At 37.0% G+C, this 14986-nt stretch overlaps 1 protein-coding gene and 1 long non-coding RNA gene across 10 annotated transcripts; both read left to right on the top strand.

The window, feature by feature from the left end:
* Positions 1 to 49: 49 nt before the first annotated feature.
* LOC104814995 lies at positions 50 to 3737 on the top strand. 5 transcript variants are annotated; one of them, XR_772030.1, is made up of 7 exons: positions 50 to 151; positions 856 to 973; positions 1097 to 1221; positions 1490 to 1628; positions 1722 to 2118; positions 2810 to 3131; positions 3499 to 3737. It is a non-coding gene; the product is annotated as an uncharacterized LOC104814995 (long non-coding RNA). The 5 variants fall into 5 exon arrangements; XR_772032.1 differs by having other exon boundaries at positions 50 to 973; positions 1722 to 1763; positions 1984 to 2118; XR_772031.1 differs by having other exon boundaries at positions 50 to 973; positions 1984 to 2118.
* A 315-nt stretch (positions 3738 to 4052) lies between these two features.
* LOC104814994 (protein starmaker) lies at positions 4053 to 12703 on the top strand. 5 transcript variants are annotated; one of them, XM_010543267.2, is made up of 14 exons: positions 4053 to 4260; positions 4824 to 4895; positions 8560 to 8763; positions 8875 to 9056; positions 9162 to 9288; positions 9356 to 9529; positions 9723 to 10325; positions 10429 to 10548; positions 10709 to 10776; positions 10872 to 10923; positions 11207 to 11299; positions 11405 to 11433; positions 11563 to 11652; positions 11797 to 12703. In XM_010543267.2, exons 1-14 carry the CDS (start codon positions 4159 to 4161, stop codon positions 12263 to 12265), a joined length of 2385 nt encoding a protein of 794 aa, XP_010541569.1. In that variant the 5' UTR covers positions 4053 to 4158; the 3' UTR covers positions 12266 to 12703. The 5 variants fall into 5 exon arrangements, with proteins under 5 accessions (XP_010541569.1, XP_010541568.1, XP_010541570.1 ...); XM_010543266.2 differs by having other exon boundaries at positions 4054 to 4260; positions 11402 to 11433; XM_010543271.1 differs by lacking the exons at positions 4053 to 4260; positions 4824 to 4895 and adding exons at positions 6667 to 6709; positions 7281 to 7352 and having other exon boundaries at positions 11402 to 11433.
* Positions 12704 to 14986: the final 2283 nt, after the last annotated feature.

Here is a 14986-nt window from a genome sequence, read left to right as displayed (position 1 = left end):
CGGTTCTTTTTTTTTTTTTTTTTTTTTGCAGAAATCTTAGTCCAAGATAGTTAGTTCTTCAAGCTCTGCTTCAATGGTGAGTGGAGAAAACCTTCCTCTTGGAAAGTTTTCCCCGTTACTAACACAACCTTAAGAAGAATAGAGGTTCAAGGTACTGGCGGTTTTCGCGCTCACTTCAAGCTGATTCGAACTTGCTTTCGAATTTCTCGTCGATTTGAAGTTATTTTGCTTAATGGGTCATCACTGGTTTGGTTTATCATGTGGGCGAGAAGAATTTACACTTTTGGCTTGGATTTTAGGAAAGTTCGGATGCTCAGATCATTAGGTTAGACTTTTGGTTTTGGTAGACTCATTGTATCTCCATTAAGCATTGAAGGGCTTACAAATTTACTCGAGTTTGAAGACAATGAGGACATTCAAACCTCATTATTTAAGGTTCCGATTCCAGTTCTAGGTCCAGTTTACTTGTACAGTGGTGTCTTGTACATTCATTGGTCTGGTGGTTCTTGTATAGATGAACAGCTGTTTGATCTAAGTACCAGGGATCTCAAATTTGTGTATAATATACACCATTTTGGAAACACCCTTTCTCGAGGGAATTTCAAGTGGTTAAAAATCATCTGGAAAGCCAAGAGATTGGGACATATGATATGATACTCCAAGTTGCTAGGGTTTCTTCTTCTTTGGTTTGTTTATCCGCAATTGGATAAAGAGATCTCAATTCTTTGAGTATGTTCCTTGTCTGCGTTTGCTCATTGCTTCCCGTTACAGGAAGCAGGCTTTGCTTCACTGTTTATGATAGTTTGGTTCGATATTCCATTCTTTGTTATCATTTTAATGTATGGCTTTTAATAGCTTTCGTGCAGGATGAGGTAAACAATATCATAGAGAAATGGAAAAGTTCCACAACGACGTAGGGGCAAGCCCCGTTATGGAAAAGATCATGCTTGCATGATGGAGTGGCTGAAATCTCGTCGGGTTTTCCGTATATGCAACTTTGGATTTTCTGTATATGGAAACTAGTTGTGCAATAGCCACATACCGGTTTTTTCCTAGTTTTCTATGTCTACTAACTGTCAGACCAATTTTCATGCAGGTTGTGAGGTCGGCTGATTATGTCACGTACTGCATTGAAGAAGTCTGGATCCTTGTGGAAGGAAGTTCCTCGTTTCAGACAGCTTTCGTTGAAATGAAAGGACAAAATAATGCATCTCTTTGAAGGTAGCTTATCTAATGTTTTTGTGTTTGATACTGGGTGTTGGGTCGATGTATGGACTTTCTGCTATTTCTAGCATCTTCTACTTGTGAGGATTATATATTCTGGTGACTGAATACTAATGGAAGTAGTGAAAATGTTTTGAGAGCTGAAGTTCTATCTTCATTCCGATGCTTCTGTTTGCTTTTGGGAGTTTGCATGTATTTACTACCGAAAGAGTTGCTATAATTTACCGAGTCTAAGGAACAGTGGCTTCTTTGCTGCTTGCATTAGGCGGGTGAGTTTCTTGGATTGAAGAAAATAAAACATGGAATCCATTTTACCTCCACCGGAGAGCATACCTTATCTTTTCACAGAGAGAAAAAGATCTATAAATGGTGATATGGCAATAAAAGGAGTCCAGAAACCGAAGGTATTTATACCATCAGCTCACTGGTTACCAATTTGGCGTTCATCGTTGAAACTATGAGGAACAAACCAGTCATATTGTTTTTGGTTGAAACAGAGCAATATATGCCTTCCCTTTGGAACTCTTCAAGTTACTCCGGTCTGTTATCTCACAAAATTTCTTCATTTATCTGCATAAGTACATATTGGAGTTGCTTTGGTTGTTCAATCTTGAAAACTATCTGGTCGATATTTATGTTTCTGAAATCACGCCTGCCCTTGTTGCTGGAAATTCCCTTGTCCTGAAGTCTTTGGCATGTGTGAAATTATAGCTTCCATGTCAATTGGAACTCATCCGACTAAATCTTCTTCTATGCAAGGTTTCTGTAGGAGCCCTTCTCATGGAGGATTGCTTCCACCATGCTGGTTTTCCCAGCGGGATAATAAGTTGTGTTACTGGGAAAGCTTCCGAGAATGGTGGATTCTTACCATGACCCTAGGATCGATTGAGTTAGGTAAATCTTGAATTCATTGAACAAATACTTATCTGCCTATGATTTTTTTTTTTTTGCAAATGCGATATAATATGTTTACTGTTTTTGGTTTTTTGGTTTCTATATCTTGATCACTGGCATGTAGTTTCAAACATGTTTTGATGAATGATCAGATCAAAACGGCGTAACGTTCTTGCGTAGTTGTTTTACGTGCATGCACATGTTACGTGATCTACGTACGTGCATGATCGAGCTACTTTTGTTGGAACAATTAGGAGGCTTGTGTTGGAAATTATCGATTCAATAAGATGATTATTTGCACGTGAATGTTCGCGTTAATGTACATGCATGATTAGGGAAGAAATTTGAAACCCCTTTCAGAAGCAATCTGTTTGTTATTTGTTCAAGCAAACGGATTAAACACACACATAGATGTTCTTGCTCAGCATTTGCTGCCAAATATGGTTGGCATAGAAAGAAGATGGGTGTCAACATTGGATGAAATATATTACCCCGGATAGTAGACTATGCATGTGAATGATTCACACGTGCACGTTCTTCCTCGAAATGGACGGCAAACACGTTGTAACGCTCGTTCTTGATATAGCTGGCTGTTTGGATGAAATATATAAATATATGTGAAACTGTTTTACGTGTTAGTGATTTATGAAACACGATTATTTGCGTTTAGCATCATCTCTCGGCTTCACAGGGGGGAAGACGCAAAGATGGAGGCATCAAAGCATGCTGGCATGATGCCTCTACCTATGAAACTCAATGTAAAGCGGCGATTACGTTGTTCCGACATGAGGATTACTGCTTGCGAAGACCCACTTGGGTTCTTGCTTGTTATCCCGATCGTTTCATTACCATCGAAGAAAGGGTTTCCCTGATAAGCTACGTCAATTCATATTCGCGATGTCTAAGTTTTACACAAATGGATTGTTATCACGGGTAAGCAAATGTAAGACATGGGAATGGTCCAGAGATCGATTCCGCACCAGCTCGTTGAAATCGGCGGTTACCCTTTTCCGGTAAATCGTTCATTCTGTTTTTTTCTTCGTCTGAGAACATTGAATGAAACCTTCTCTCTGCAGTTATTGCTATTTGGAAGTACATTGAGAGTAACTCCCAAAGTATCCAACTCACTCGTTTGCTGCTCTTCTAACGTTCACTATGTCCTCTAGCCATTCAAAACCCTTTTCTGCTTTCTCTTTTTCGTTCTTATCGGAGAAGAATCTTCTTCGTTTCGATTCGGTTTTGCATGAACACGGTTTTGCTAAAATCTATGAACACTTTAGTAACTCTCATGTTCTGAAACATGCATGTTACCAAACAACTTGCATTGAATACCGTGATTTCATTCACATTCTGAGTGATTTTCTTTCTCGGGTTTTTCAGGTATCGGAAAGTGGGTTTGAGTCGCACGATATCGCGAAAACACGGCAATATGATGGACTAATGGAGATGGTTTTTTCGATACGGCCTTTGAATATGTTAGTGTAGAACATAGAACGGACTCTTTGTAGTAGAGAATTGTCTTGTGTCAGTGTGAGAACGTATGTGTCTTGTTGCATACGAAATATGTACGAACGTGGCTTCGGACAGGGATTCGATTTAAAACGACGCTGTTTAAAGATGCGGATTTGAAATTTTTTTATTCAATAAATGTCCAAAACTGTCTGAAAGCAATCAGGGAAGAACTAAGCTGGATTTTCCTTAGAAGCTCACAAGATAAATGGCCTCGGTCTTCGTATTAATTACAGTTTTATCTTTCGTTGTTATCGAAAAAAAATATAAATACAAAGTATTTTTTCGTGTATGGAAAAACAGAGGAAAAAAATCAAGAAATTTGAGGAAAAACCACTGCGCTTTCCTCTCTTGCTGAAAAAACCATAATTTCATCTTTATTCTTTATCCACCTCAGTTGTTTACCAAAATTGGAGATTTGTTGTCAATTTATAGCCACGTTGTTGTCTGCTAGGGTTACAATGTTCTGAAATAAAAAATTTAGGCAGCCGCAAAAGAATTCTTGAGTGAACTGAGTGTGTGTCGTTAGCCATGGCGATGACTAATGAGAAGCTTGACCAGGAGTTGAGAGTGGTCGGAGACAAGGTCTCTGATCCCCCCTCTGATGTCAACGAACTCATCTCCCTCCTCAACGTGAGATTCTCTTTCCCCATCTTTCTTCGTGTTTTTTTGCTTCACTCTCATGATCTTTCGTCTGTTTTGACGTTTTGATCGTTGTTGTTTCTCCTTATTTGTCGAAATAATTCGTGCATGCTTCTTTTTGCGACTGTTTGGTTAATATTTTATTCAATAAATATCCAAAACTGGAGGGAATCCGAAAGCGACCAGGGAAGAGCTAAACTGGATTCTCCATAAAAGCTTATGAGATAAATGACATCGGTGTTCATATTAATTACGGTTTTATCCTTCGTTGTTATCGAAGAAAATATAAATACAAAGTATTTTTCGCATATGGAAAAATAGAGAAAAAATCAAGAAATTTAAGGAAAAAACCACTGCGTTCAGTCCTAATTTCATCTTTATCCACCTCAGTTGTTTACCAAAATTGGAGATTTGTTGTCAATTTATAGCCACGTTGTTGTCTGTTAGGGTTACAATGTTCTGAAATAAAAAATTTAGGCAGCTACAAAAGAATTCTTGAGTGTACTGAGTGTGTGTCGTTAGCCATGGCAATGACTAATGAGAAGCTTGACCAGGAGTTGAGGGTGGTCGGAGACAAGGTCTCTGATCCCCCCTCTGATGTCAACGAACTCATCTCCCTCCTCAACGTGAGATTCTCTTCCCCCTATCTTTCTTCGTATTTTTTTGCTTCACTCTCGTGGTCTTTCGTCTGTTTTGACGTTTTGATCGTTGTTGTTTCTCCTTGTTTGTCGAAATAATTCATGCATGCTTCTTTTTGCGACTGTTTGGTTAATCTTTTATTCAATAAATGTCCAAAACTGGAGGGAATCCGAAAGCGACCAGGGAAGAGCTAAGCTGGATTCTCCATAAAAGCTTATGAGATAAATGACCTCGGTGTTCATATTAATTACGGTTTTATCCTTCGTTGTTATCAAAGAAAATATAAATACAAAGTATTTTTCGTATATGGAAAAATAGAGAAAAACAAATCAAGAAATTTAAGGAAAAAACCACTGCGTTCTCCTCTCCGGATGAAAAAGTCCTAATTTCATCTTTATCCACCTCAGTTGCTTACCAAAATTGGAGATTTTTTTGTCAATTTATAGTTGCGTCGTTGTCTGCTAGGGTTACAATGTTCTGAAATCTAAAATTTAGGTAGCCGCAAAAGAATTCTTGAGTGAAGTGAGTGTGTGTCGTTAGCCATGCCGATGACTAATGAGAAGCTTGACCAGGAGTTGAGGTTGGTCGGAGACAAGGTCTCTGATCCCCCCTCTGATGTCAACGAACTCATCTCCCTACTCAACGTGAGATTCTCTTCCCCCGGTCCCTGTTCGTGATTTTTTGCTTCATTTTCGTGATCTTTCATCTGTTTTGACATTTTGATCGTTGTTGTTTTTCCATGTTTGTCGAAATAATTCGTGCATGCTTCTTTTTGCGACTGTTTGGTTAATCTTTTATTCAATAAATGTCCAAAACGGGAGAAAATCCGAAAGCAACCAAGAAAGAGCTAAGCTGGATTCTCCTTAAAAGCTCACAAGATAAATGAACTCGGTCTTCGTATTAATTACAGTTTTATCCTTCATTGTAAATGTTCAAAACTGGAGAGAATCCGAAAGCAACCAGGGAAGAGCTAAGTTGGATTCTCCTTAAAAGCTCACGAGATAAATTACTCGATCTTCGTATTAATTACGGTTTTATCCTTCGTTGTTATCGAATAAATATAAATACAAAGTTTTTTTCGCATATGGAAAAATAGAGGAAACAAATCAAGAAATTTGAGGAAAAAACTACTACGCTCTCCTCTCCTGATGAAAAATGCATAATTTCATCTTTATCCACATTAGTTGCTTACCAAAATTGGAGATTTTTTGTCAATTTATAGTCGCGTCGTTGTCTGCTAGGGTTACAAATTTACAATGTTCTGAAATCCAAAATTTAGACAATTGCAAAAGAATTATTGAGTCAAGTGAATATGTTTCCTTAGTAGTGGCGGATCTAGAGAATTTATAAAGTAGTGGCGGATCTAGAGAATATTATAAATGAGGGCAAAATTTTATGCATTTAATTTTAAAGACAAACTTTACTTATATGAGGGCAATTTAACGTTTTTCTATGTAATTTTACAAAAAGTTTTAGAAAATTTAACATTTTTTTTAATTAGATATATAGAGACAATAACCCAAAATACATAAAAAAAATTCAAATGTTATGGGGTCGACCACAAAATTCGGCGGGGCATTAACACATTTTCGTTAAAATTTTAGTAAATTTACAAATTGATATTTTTAAAAGAAAAAAAAAACAGCGGGGCAAGTGACCCCACTCCTTGTAACGTAGATCCGTCTATGGTCCTTAGCCATAGCGATGACTAATGAGAAGCTTGACCAGGAGTTGAGGGTGATCGGAGACAAGGTCTCTTATCCCCCCCTCTGATGTCAACGAAATCATCTCCCTCCTCAACGTGAGATTCTCTCTCCCCCCGTCCCTCTTCATATTTTTTTGCTTCACTCTCGTGATCTTTCGTCTGTTTTGACGTTTTGATCGTTGATGTTTCTCCGGTTTGTCGAAATAATTCGTGCATGCTTCTTTTTGCGACTGTTTGGTTAATCTTTTATTCAATAAATGTCCAAAACGGGAGAAAATCCGAAAGCAACCAAGAAAGAGCTAAGCTGGATTCTCCTTAAAAGCTCACAAGATAAATGAACTCGGTCTTCGTATTAATTACAGTTTTATCCTTCATTGTTATCGAAGAAAATATAAATACAAAGTATTTTTCACGTATGGAAAAATAGAGGGAAAAATCAAGAAATTTGAGGAAAAAACTACTGCGCTCTGAAAAAGACATAATTTCATCTTTATCCACCTCAATTGCTTACCAAAATTGGAGATTTTTTGTCAATTTATAGCTGCGTCGTTGTCTGCTAGCATTACAATGTTCTAAAATCGAAAATTTAGGCAGCCGCAAAAGAATTCTTGAGTGAAGTGAGTGTATGTCCTTAGTCATGACGATGACTAATTAGAAGCTTGACCAGGAGTTGAGGATAGTCGGAGACAAGGTCTCTGATCCCCTCTCTGATGTCAACGAACTCATCTCCCTCCTCAACGTGAGATTCTCTTCCCCCCCTCCGTCCCTCTTCGTGTTTTTTTGTTTCACTCTCACGAACTTTCGTCTGTTTTGACGTTTTGATCGTTGTTGTTTCTATGTGTTTGTCGAAATATTTCGTGCATGCTTCTTTTTGCGACTGTTTGGTTAATCTTTTGTTGAATGCGTCGTATTTTCTCGAAATTAAAATTTTTCTCAACGGTTATGATGATGTTATGTTCTGCGTTATGTGTTCTTGTGCGTAATTAGATTCAACGTGATGAATTCGTGGATGATTGTGGTTCGGTTTGAATTTGATGTGTTCTGTATGATGAATGTCTGATTTTGGGGGTGTAAACTATTTAACCATACTTGGATTTTGTGGGGATATGCTATAAATTTTGTTTTTGAGCAATTAATTTTAAGAATCTATCTCTGTACCTGATCATTTTATTACATGGACCTTTGTTGTCTTGCAACGGTTGCTGTTTTCATTTGATCCAATTTTGTACATATAATGCTAAGATATGTCGTGCCTACGAAATACAAACTGTTTTCTACTCGTGGTTAGAAAGACAAGATCGCGTGTTTTTAATTCGTTTGTGTGCGAAATTTAATGCGTATTGGGTAGTTTTGCAGGTGAAATTTAAGTATTCGTTCATTCGTTTATGCCCGAAATTTGAATATCCTTTGCGTGGTTGTACGCGCGAAATTTGAACGTTCGTTGCGTGCTTTTGCGCTCAAAATTTGACCGTTTATTGCGTGGTTTGCACGTGAAACTTAAATGTTCATCGTTTGTTATCTTTTTTTTTTTTAAAAAAAAATCTATGTCCTGTGACAAATATATTGAATTTAACATTACATATCACATTGTACTATGTTACTTTTAGCCTCGATAAAATATTTTCCTAAATGGAATGGACATTAACCGCATGATATTTACAACTTGGTATGTATTTATTACCGATAGCTCAGAAAACGAAGATAGAATCACAACTACTTGATTCATGTACTTCTTGTTGTGCTGTTTGGATCCTGATTCTTGAAAGACGTCGAAATTGGGCAAAGTTACCAATCTGGTGTCTTCTCCAAGCAAAGAAGATCAATAATTTTAAGATACATTTTCATATACCAATTAATCTTCATATGTCATATCTTGTGTAATTTGCATTATTAATGTGTTTTCTCTGTGTAAACTTATTAAGTAATTGTTTGATGGGTTTATACAGCAAATTGAGAAGTTACTGTCGCAAGTGGAACAATCCCCGAAAGGTCCTTTAAATGTCTCAACGTCGTTGGTGCTCAAGGCATTAGCAGCTCACAAGATCTTAAGGAACTCTGATGAGGATGTGAGAGTTTCAGTTGCGTCTTGCCTTAGTCAGATAATCAGAATAACTGCACCTGATGCTCCTTACAACGATGAAGAGATGAAGGTATACTGAGCTGTGATAATACTTTTGCCTAATTCCTTCTACATGTTTATGGTATTAGCTTTTGCCCAATTCCTTTGATCTCTGATTTGATCTTCTTTAATTTGTTTGCAGGAGATCCTACAGTTGATTGTATCGACATTCGAGAGGCTCGATGATAAGTCGAGTCTTTCTTACGATAAGAGGATCACAATTCTTGAGAATACAGCAAGAATCCGATTACCTGTTCTCATACTGGATCTCGAATGTGATTCACTTGTCATTGAGATGTTCAATCATTTCTTCTTGGCCTTGAGGTGCGAGCTTGCTTGTTTCTGAGATTAATGAAGCCCCGTTACAACTTCTGCATTATGTTGTGCATTTGTGAGTGAGTTTCTGACATTAGTGGTTTGATTTTCCAGGGACTATCACCCTGAAGTTGTCTCCTCCTCCATGAACTCCATCATAACCCTTGTGTTGGAAGAAAGCGAGGATATATCTCCACAGATTCTTTCTCCTATCTTGGCTCGTCTTCGACAAGAAAACAAGGTAAAAAAAAAAATCCTCCTCGTTTCCTCATTTGTCTTATGCTAACACACTGATAATGAATTCTCAGGGGGCCCTGCCAATAGCTCAAAAGCTGGCAGAGGACGTGCTCAGTAATTGCGCTAGCAAGGTGAAGCCTTGCCTCTTAAAAGCAATCGAAACTCTGGGTGATTCCCTGGATGATTACAATGATGTCGTTACGACCATGTGCCGTGGTGATGACTGTCCCACTGAGGAGAAAGTCGTAAGCTTCTCATAACCCCATCTTTCATTTACCAGATTACTGATGAGGTGTACCCAATATGAGCAGAAATGATATAAAACTAAAGTAGATCTTGATCATATATGCAATAAGTGTTGTGTACTGTCATTTCTTCTGTTACTTTCCTTAATGTGATTATTGATAAAACAATTTTGCTTTTAAATAAACAAATCAGATAGAGAAAGTGATTCCGACCGAAACAACTCAAGCAGACGCCGACATGCTCAATGACAAATCTCCCAAGTCAGAAATCAGCAACAAAATCTTGGTTGATTCAGGCTCAACAGAAAGTAAGGAACGCAATGGCCAAACTGATTTGCCTAATGATGCTGATAGATTCAGCAATGCTGAGACCAATAGCCTCGGAACTGAACATGCAGAACTTTATAAGACTTCTCTTCCTGCTGCTGATCTGCCGATTGAGGAAGATCATGGCAATGATTTGCTCGGCTCGACCAATGAAAACCCATCTGCCGAATTAGCTGTGGCCTGGGACAATGGGAACGATATGAATAATGAGGAGGAAAAGGCTGCGAGCCAAGTCAAGAATGCCAAGCAGACTCCTGAGCCTGAGACTAAATCTGAAACTTTAGGGGATGTAGATGAGAACGAGGAGGATCTTCCTACTGACTCCGAGCCATTGCCACAGAAGCGATTTCGTAAAAGGGTGGTCAGATACTCTGACTCAGGATCTCTGAGGCGGAGGAAGAAATCGAGCCGAAGAAGGGTTTCTCGTGGACAGGATTCACCAAAAACGTCTGCCCAAAATGACGAAACTGTATGCTCTTTCTGGATTTCGATATAATCACCAGAATTATTCCTGTATTGCTGCTTGTGAGTTTTTTTTTTACTCATTCCCTATCTTCTGTGGCTGGTACCAGGAAATGGTGACATCACCAAAGGCTACTGCTCAAGTAGGGGATATGCCAAAGTCAAATTCTTCAAAGAGGAAGCGTACACCTGCTAAGGAAAAGGCTGCAGCATCTTCGGGAAAAGATAAGGTATACAGTCTTGGAATTTACATGGTTTCAGTCCTGTCAAACTTTAATCACGTGTTCATGTTTGTGTGGTTCCCTCTCATTCTCTATGTTTACCGTTATGATATTTGCATTAAAAAAAAACTTTGTTTTTATCGTTAATCTGCTTCTTTTTTGGACTCAGGATGATGATCAGTACGGTGAAGACTTAGTTGGGGCGAGGATTAGAGTCTGGTGGCCCGCGGACCGGAAGTGAGTTACTCAATTCTTTCTTACCTTGAGGGTTGTCTTAAACGTTTCTGGTAATGGTGACATATCTTACCTGCGCATCGATCCTGTTTCTGCAGATTTTATCAAGGAGTCGTTGATTCATATAACTCTGCTCAAAGGAAACACCGGGTAAGACGTAATCCTTGGGAATTAGAAAGTATTTTTAGGACCTAAAATTGGTTTTTGCTGAATAAACCGAAGAATGAAAGTATGGTTCTCTAATTTGCTTCTGTTCTGTCTTGGGCTGTAACGAAGTAATTTGCTGCAAGATATTTTATGGTTGTCGATTCAGCAAAAGTATTTGCATGTTCATGAAAGGAAGGTTGGGAAATTTAAAGAAAGAACATTTATTTCATCATTTGAATTCTGGTTATGGAACCTAAGATGTTCACGTTGTTGTTCATTTATATAGGTTGTGTATGACGATGGAGACAAAGAACAGTTGTATATGAGGAAGGAGAAATGGGAGTTCATTGAAGATGAGGATGCTGCTACAGCAGATGAGGTGGTTCATCCGATTTGAATACGCTACCATCCTTCCTTAATTCTCACGTTCTTCGTGGCTTTTTTTATAATCCCATATTTTCTCTTTCTTTTCTCTCTCTAGAAGGAAGCTGGCAAAGACACTACCCCTGAACCGTAAGTTTTTCCTTGGAACATGTCTGAATAATTTATGAACTAGAGTTTCTAAATTGGTCTCTGCATATGTATCCAAGATGGTTCCAAGGTCGGACTGTATTCGTATGTTATGTGACAATATCTTGACAGGGCTGAGAAGAAGGCAAAGACGAGCCGAAAGGAGGAGAAAACTAGCAGGAAGTCAGTGAAGAAAGGAATGGCCAAATCATCCGCAAAAAGGTTGGTTGTGTATGTATCCATACATACATACATACATATATATACAATTTATTGCTGCTGTTCATCTTTTGTGGTCCGTTTAAGTTGTTGAGGGAAATCATACGAGTATATAGCACACTTTAACTATAGCATTTGCATTTGCAGAAAGTCTGCAACAAAATCTGGTAAGAAATCGAAGGATGCTGAGAAGGAGGAGGAGGAGAAAGCCTGTAAAAAGGCTGTGGAAGGCAAAGAGGGGGAAGAAACCTCCTCGAATGCCGGAAACAGCAAGTCCACAGACAAGAGCTCCAAAAACGTCGGTGGCAAGATGGTCGCAGCTGCTTCACGTCTGACCCGGAGATCCAAATCCGAGGATGATGACCAGAAGAAGAAGTCGAGACCGTCTTCGTCAAAGGCCACCAACAAGAAGAAGAACACAAAAGATCATGGCAAACATGAGCATGCATCATCATCACCATCATCTGATGATGATGATGATGATGATGACAAGCCACTGGCGACCTTACTGAAGAAATCCCCAGCAGCAATTAAGAACCTGAAGGCGAAACTCGAGGCCGAGGCCAAGGCCAAGGGAGATGGAGAAGGAAGCTCCGGGACCAAGCGTAAGCGTTAGAGCAGTTCCCTCCGGCCGTAAGTTAAGCTAACTCCGGTGAAAAATGAATAATTAAAAAAAAAACTCTTTTTTTACCCCTTCCATGTGCAGATGCCAACCTTAGTTTTTTTTTTTTATATATTAGCAAAGTTCTAGGAGCATTGCTAAGCTTTTAGTTTAAATTTACAGTTTTTGAATTTCAAAAAATAAAAATAAAAAAAATGAAGTTTCTATAGGGAAAACATTTAGGGTTTAGAGTGGGGGGTTTAGGTCAAATTTGGCATCTGCACATTTGGAATTTTATCTTCAAATTATGGTCTCTAGGGTTGAGGTTGAACAGCTGATCTTCAACTATATATATATATATATATATATGTGTGAATGTAGCTGTCTATTTGTAGAAGAAAAACAATGCTTACATATATATATATATGTACAAGCAACAAACCTCAGTATTTATTTGCCTTGTCCTTTTGCTTCTCGAATTTTTTTACTGCTTTATTTCTCTAATTATCTTTTAAAGAATCGTTTTTTGGTGTGCAATTTGAGTTTTCACATTCGTAAAAGAACGTAATTTTTTTGGTGAAAAGAAACGAACGTAAATACTTTTCCTGAGAAAAAAGTTGAAACCCTTCAATAATAAAATAAAATCTTTTGTTTGGACGAATATAATAAAAAAAAATAGGTAAAATGTTACCGGACGGACTGCAACCACTTATTTTCCTATTATGGTTTTCGATAAAAAACATTTTTTTTTCCAATTGTTGCTGTTTTTTTTTATCACCGATTACAAATCACAAACAGTTTACTGTTTCATAACGAAGGATTTTTTTTTCTTTCTTTAAAATTTTAGTTATTTTTAAAGAATAAAAAAATGGAAAAATAAAGTGAGCCATAAAAGGCGATAGCGTTTGGGTTTAGCTTCGCAGATATTTTTGTTTTTTGGTTCCGAAAGCTCTCGAGTATTTTTGATACGTTAAAAACGTCTAAGCACAAACATTAATCCACTACATTACAAAAATAAAATAAAAAAAATAAAAACAAATGTAAAATAATATGTAAGGGAACATTTCAGATTTAGCATCGGTTATTTTCTAATTCGTATATTTCACTTTTAAAAAATTTTACTCTTTTTTTTGATACATTGGGAACCCCGTGATTACCTACCCTTACAAACGGAGACGAACTGACCACCACCCGAATACAATAAAAAAATTATACTCTTTTATAATCGATTCAATTAATATGATTTAAAAAAATATACTACATTAAGTTTCCAATCAAATTATATATTCTACCCAACCGACGGTAAAACACCAACGATCTTTGTGTTAAGGAAACCCAGAATCTAGAAAACGGCAATATACGAATATAATTAAAAGAAGCAGAATCTGACAATTAACCCAAACCTTTGTCCTTTTCCGTCTAAATCTGCTGATTTTAATTTATAATAACTATTTACGTTTGTTTATTTTAAAAAATTAAAATAATAACTTTTCACGGTCTTCAAAGTTGACACGAAATTAGTTGCTTATTTTTGTAACCTTAATCATTTACACGACTTGCAAACATCACGACAATAGTCGACCGTACTCGATTATCTCATAAGATATCCTTTCTCAAACCATTGACCATGTTGCTCTAGATGTAAAATTACACTTACATAATTTATATAATCTATTTATTCAAAATATACATATATCATACCCCCGAATAATATATATATATATATATATATATGTGTAATAATTCTTAAAGAAGACAAAATTACCGTACAAACAAGACAGACCAAATATTTAAATTGTAGAAAACGATGAAAGAAATTGGCATTTGAATTTGAAAGATTTAAAAAAAAAAACTAAACATAAAGGGACATTTTGATTTGATATTATTATGTAGAAAGGGTTGAACAGACAGGACATAAGTTCCCTACCACTTTGCATGTACTGCACTTCATTGACTCGCAGTCAATCTTATTAAAAATTCACAATTTACCAAATAACTTATTTTCGAGAAATCCTTTATTAACAACTTGTACGGTGAAAAAAATGATAAATTTTAATTTTTACAGCGAATAATCTATATTTATATGTCATCATGGTTTTCTACAAATTAATTATTATGTGTAGAGCCATTTTTTTTGTAAATTACTTTGGTTGATTGTAAGATCTAAAATTTACGTAAGTTATATACATTTGTAGAATTTGTTTTTTGCAGGCTTGCGGTCTTGATTATACGAAGGAAAATATATAGGACACATATACATATATAAGATTTACATATAATTTATTTTTGTCTCGTAAACAAATTTTGCATATTTTTATGCCTTTAAGATAAAGTATATATGGATATTGTTCGAATAATTGGCCTTTAGGATCATATATATATATATATGAATGTGATATATGGTCTATTGGTACTATAAATATAATTTCGTGGATCAACTATTTGAAAAATATGTTAAATAAATATCCTGCAAATTAATCAGATGTAATAATATAATCACTAAAAAAAATCCCAAGGATAAGTGGAAAATAAAGGGGGGGGGTGAATATCCTTAATGACGCATCTGCGCACAGACGGAACCGAAAATGACACATCGGACGGCTGAGAATGCACAGCAAGTCAAATCGACGACCAGTTCTCCATCAGACAGGAAGTGGCCTAAGGTCTCGACACGTCATACTCTCGGCGAATCTCAGCCACTCGTTTCTCTTCCGTACCAACCCCCCCCCCCCCCTC

The sequence above is a fragment of the Tarenaya hassleriana genome, unplaced genomic scaffold (genome assembly GCF_000463585.1).
Source record: "Tarenaya hassleriana unplaced genomic scaffold, ASM46358v1 Cleome22, whole genome shotgun sequence".
NCBI lineage: Eukaryota > Viridiplantae > Streptophyta > Magnoliopsida > Brassicales > Cleomaceae > Tarenaya > Tarenaya hassleriana.
Note: the sequence above shows the minus strand (reverse complement) of the source record. Positions and strands in the feature narration are given on the sequence as shown.

Bases quoted from the DNA above. Each gene is read 5' to 3' on its own strand.
- LOC104814994 (XM_010543266.2), top strand. From the start codon at position 4,159: ATGGCGATGACTAATGAGAAGCTTGACCAGGAGTTGAGAGTGGTCGGA. The intron at 9,057-9,161 runs GTGCGAGCTTGC...TTGATTTTCCAG, and splicing joins CATTTCTTCTTGGCCTTGAG to GGACTATCACCCTGAAGTTG. The intron at 10,326-10,428 runs GTATGCTCTTTC...GGCTGGTACCAG, and splicing joins CTGCCCAAAATGACGAAACT to GAAATGGTGACATCACCAAA.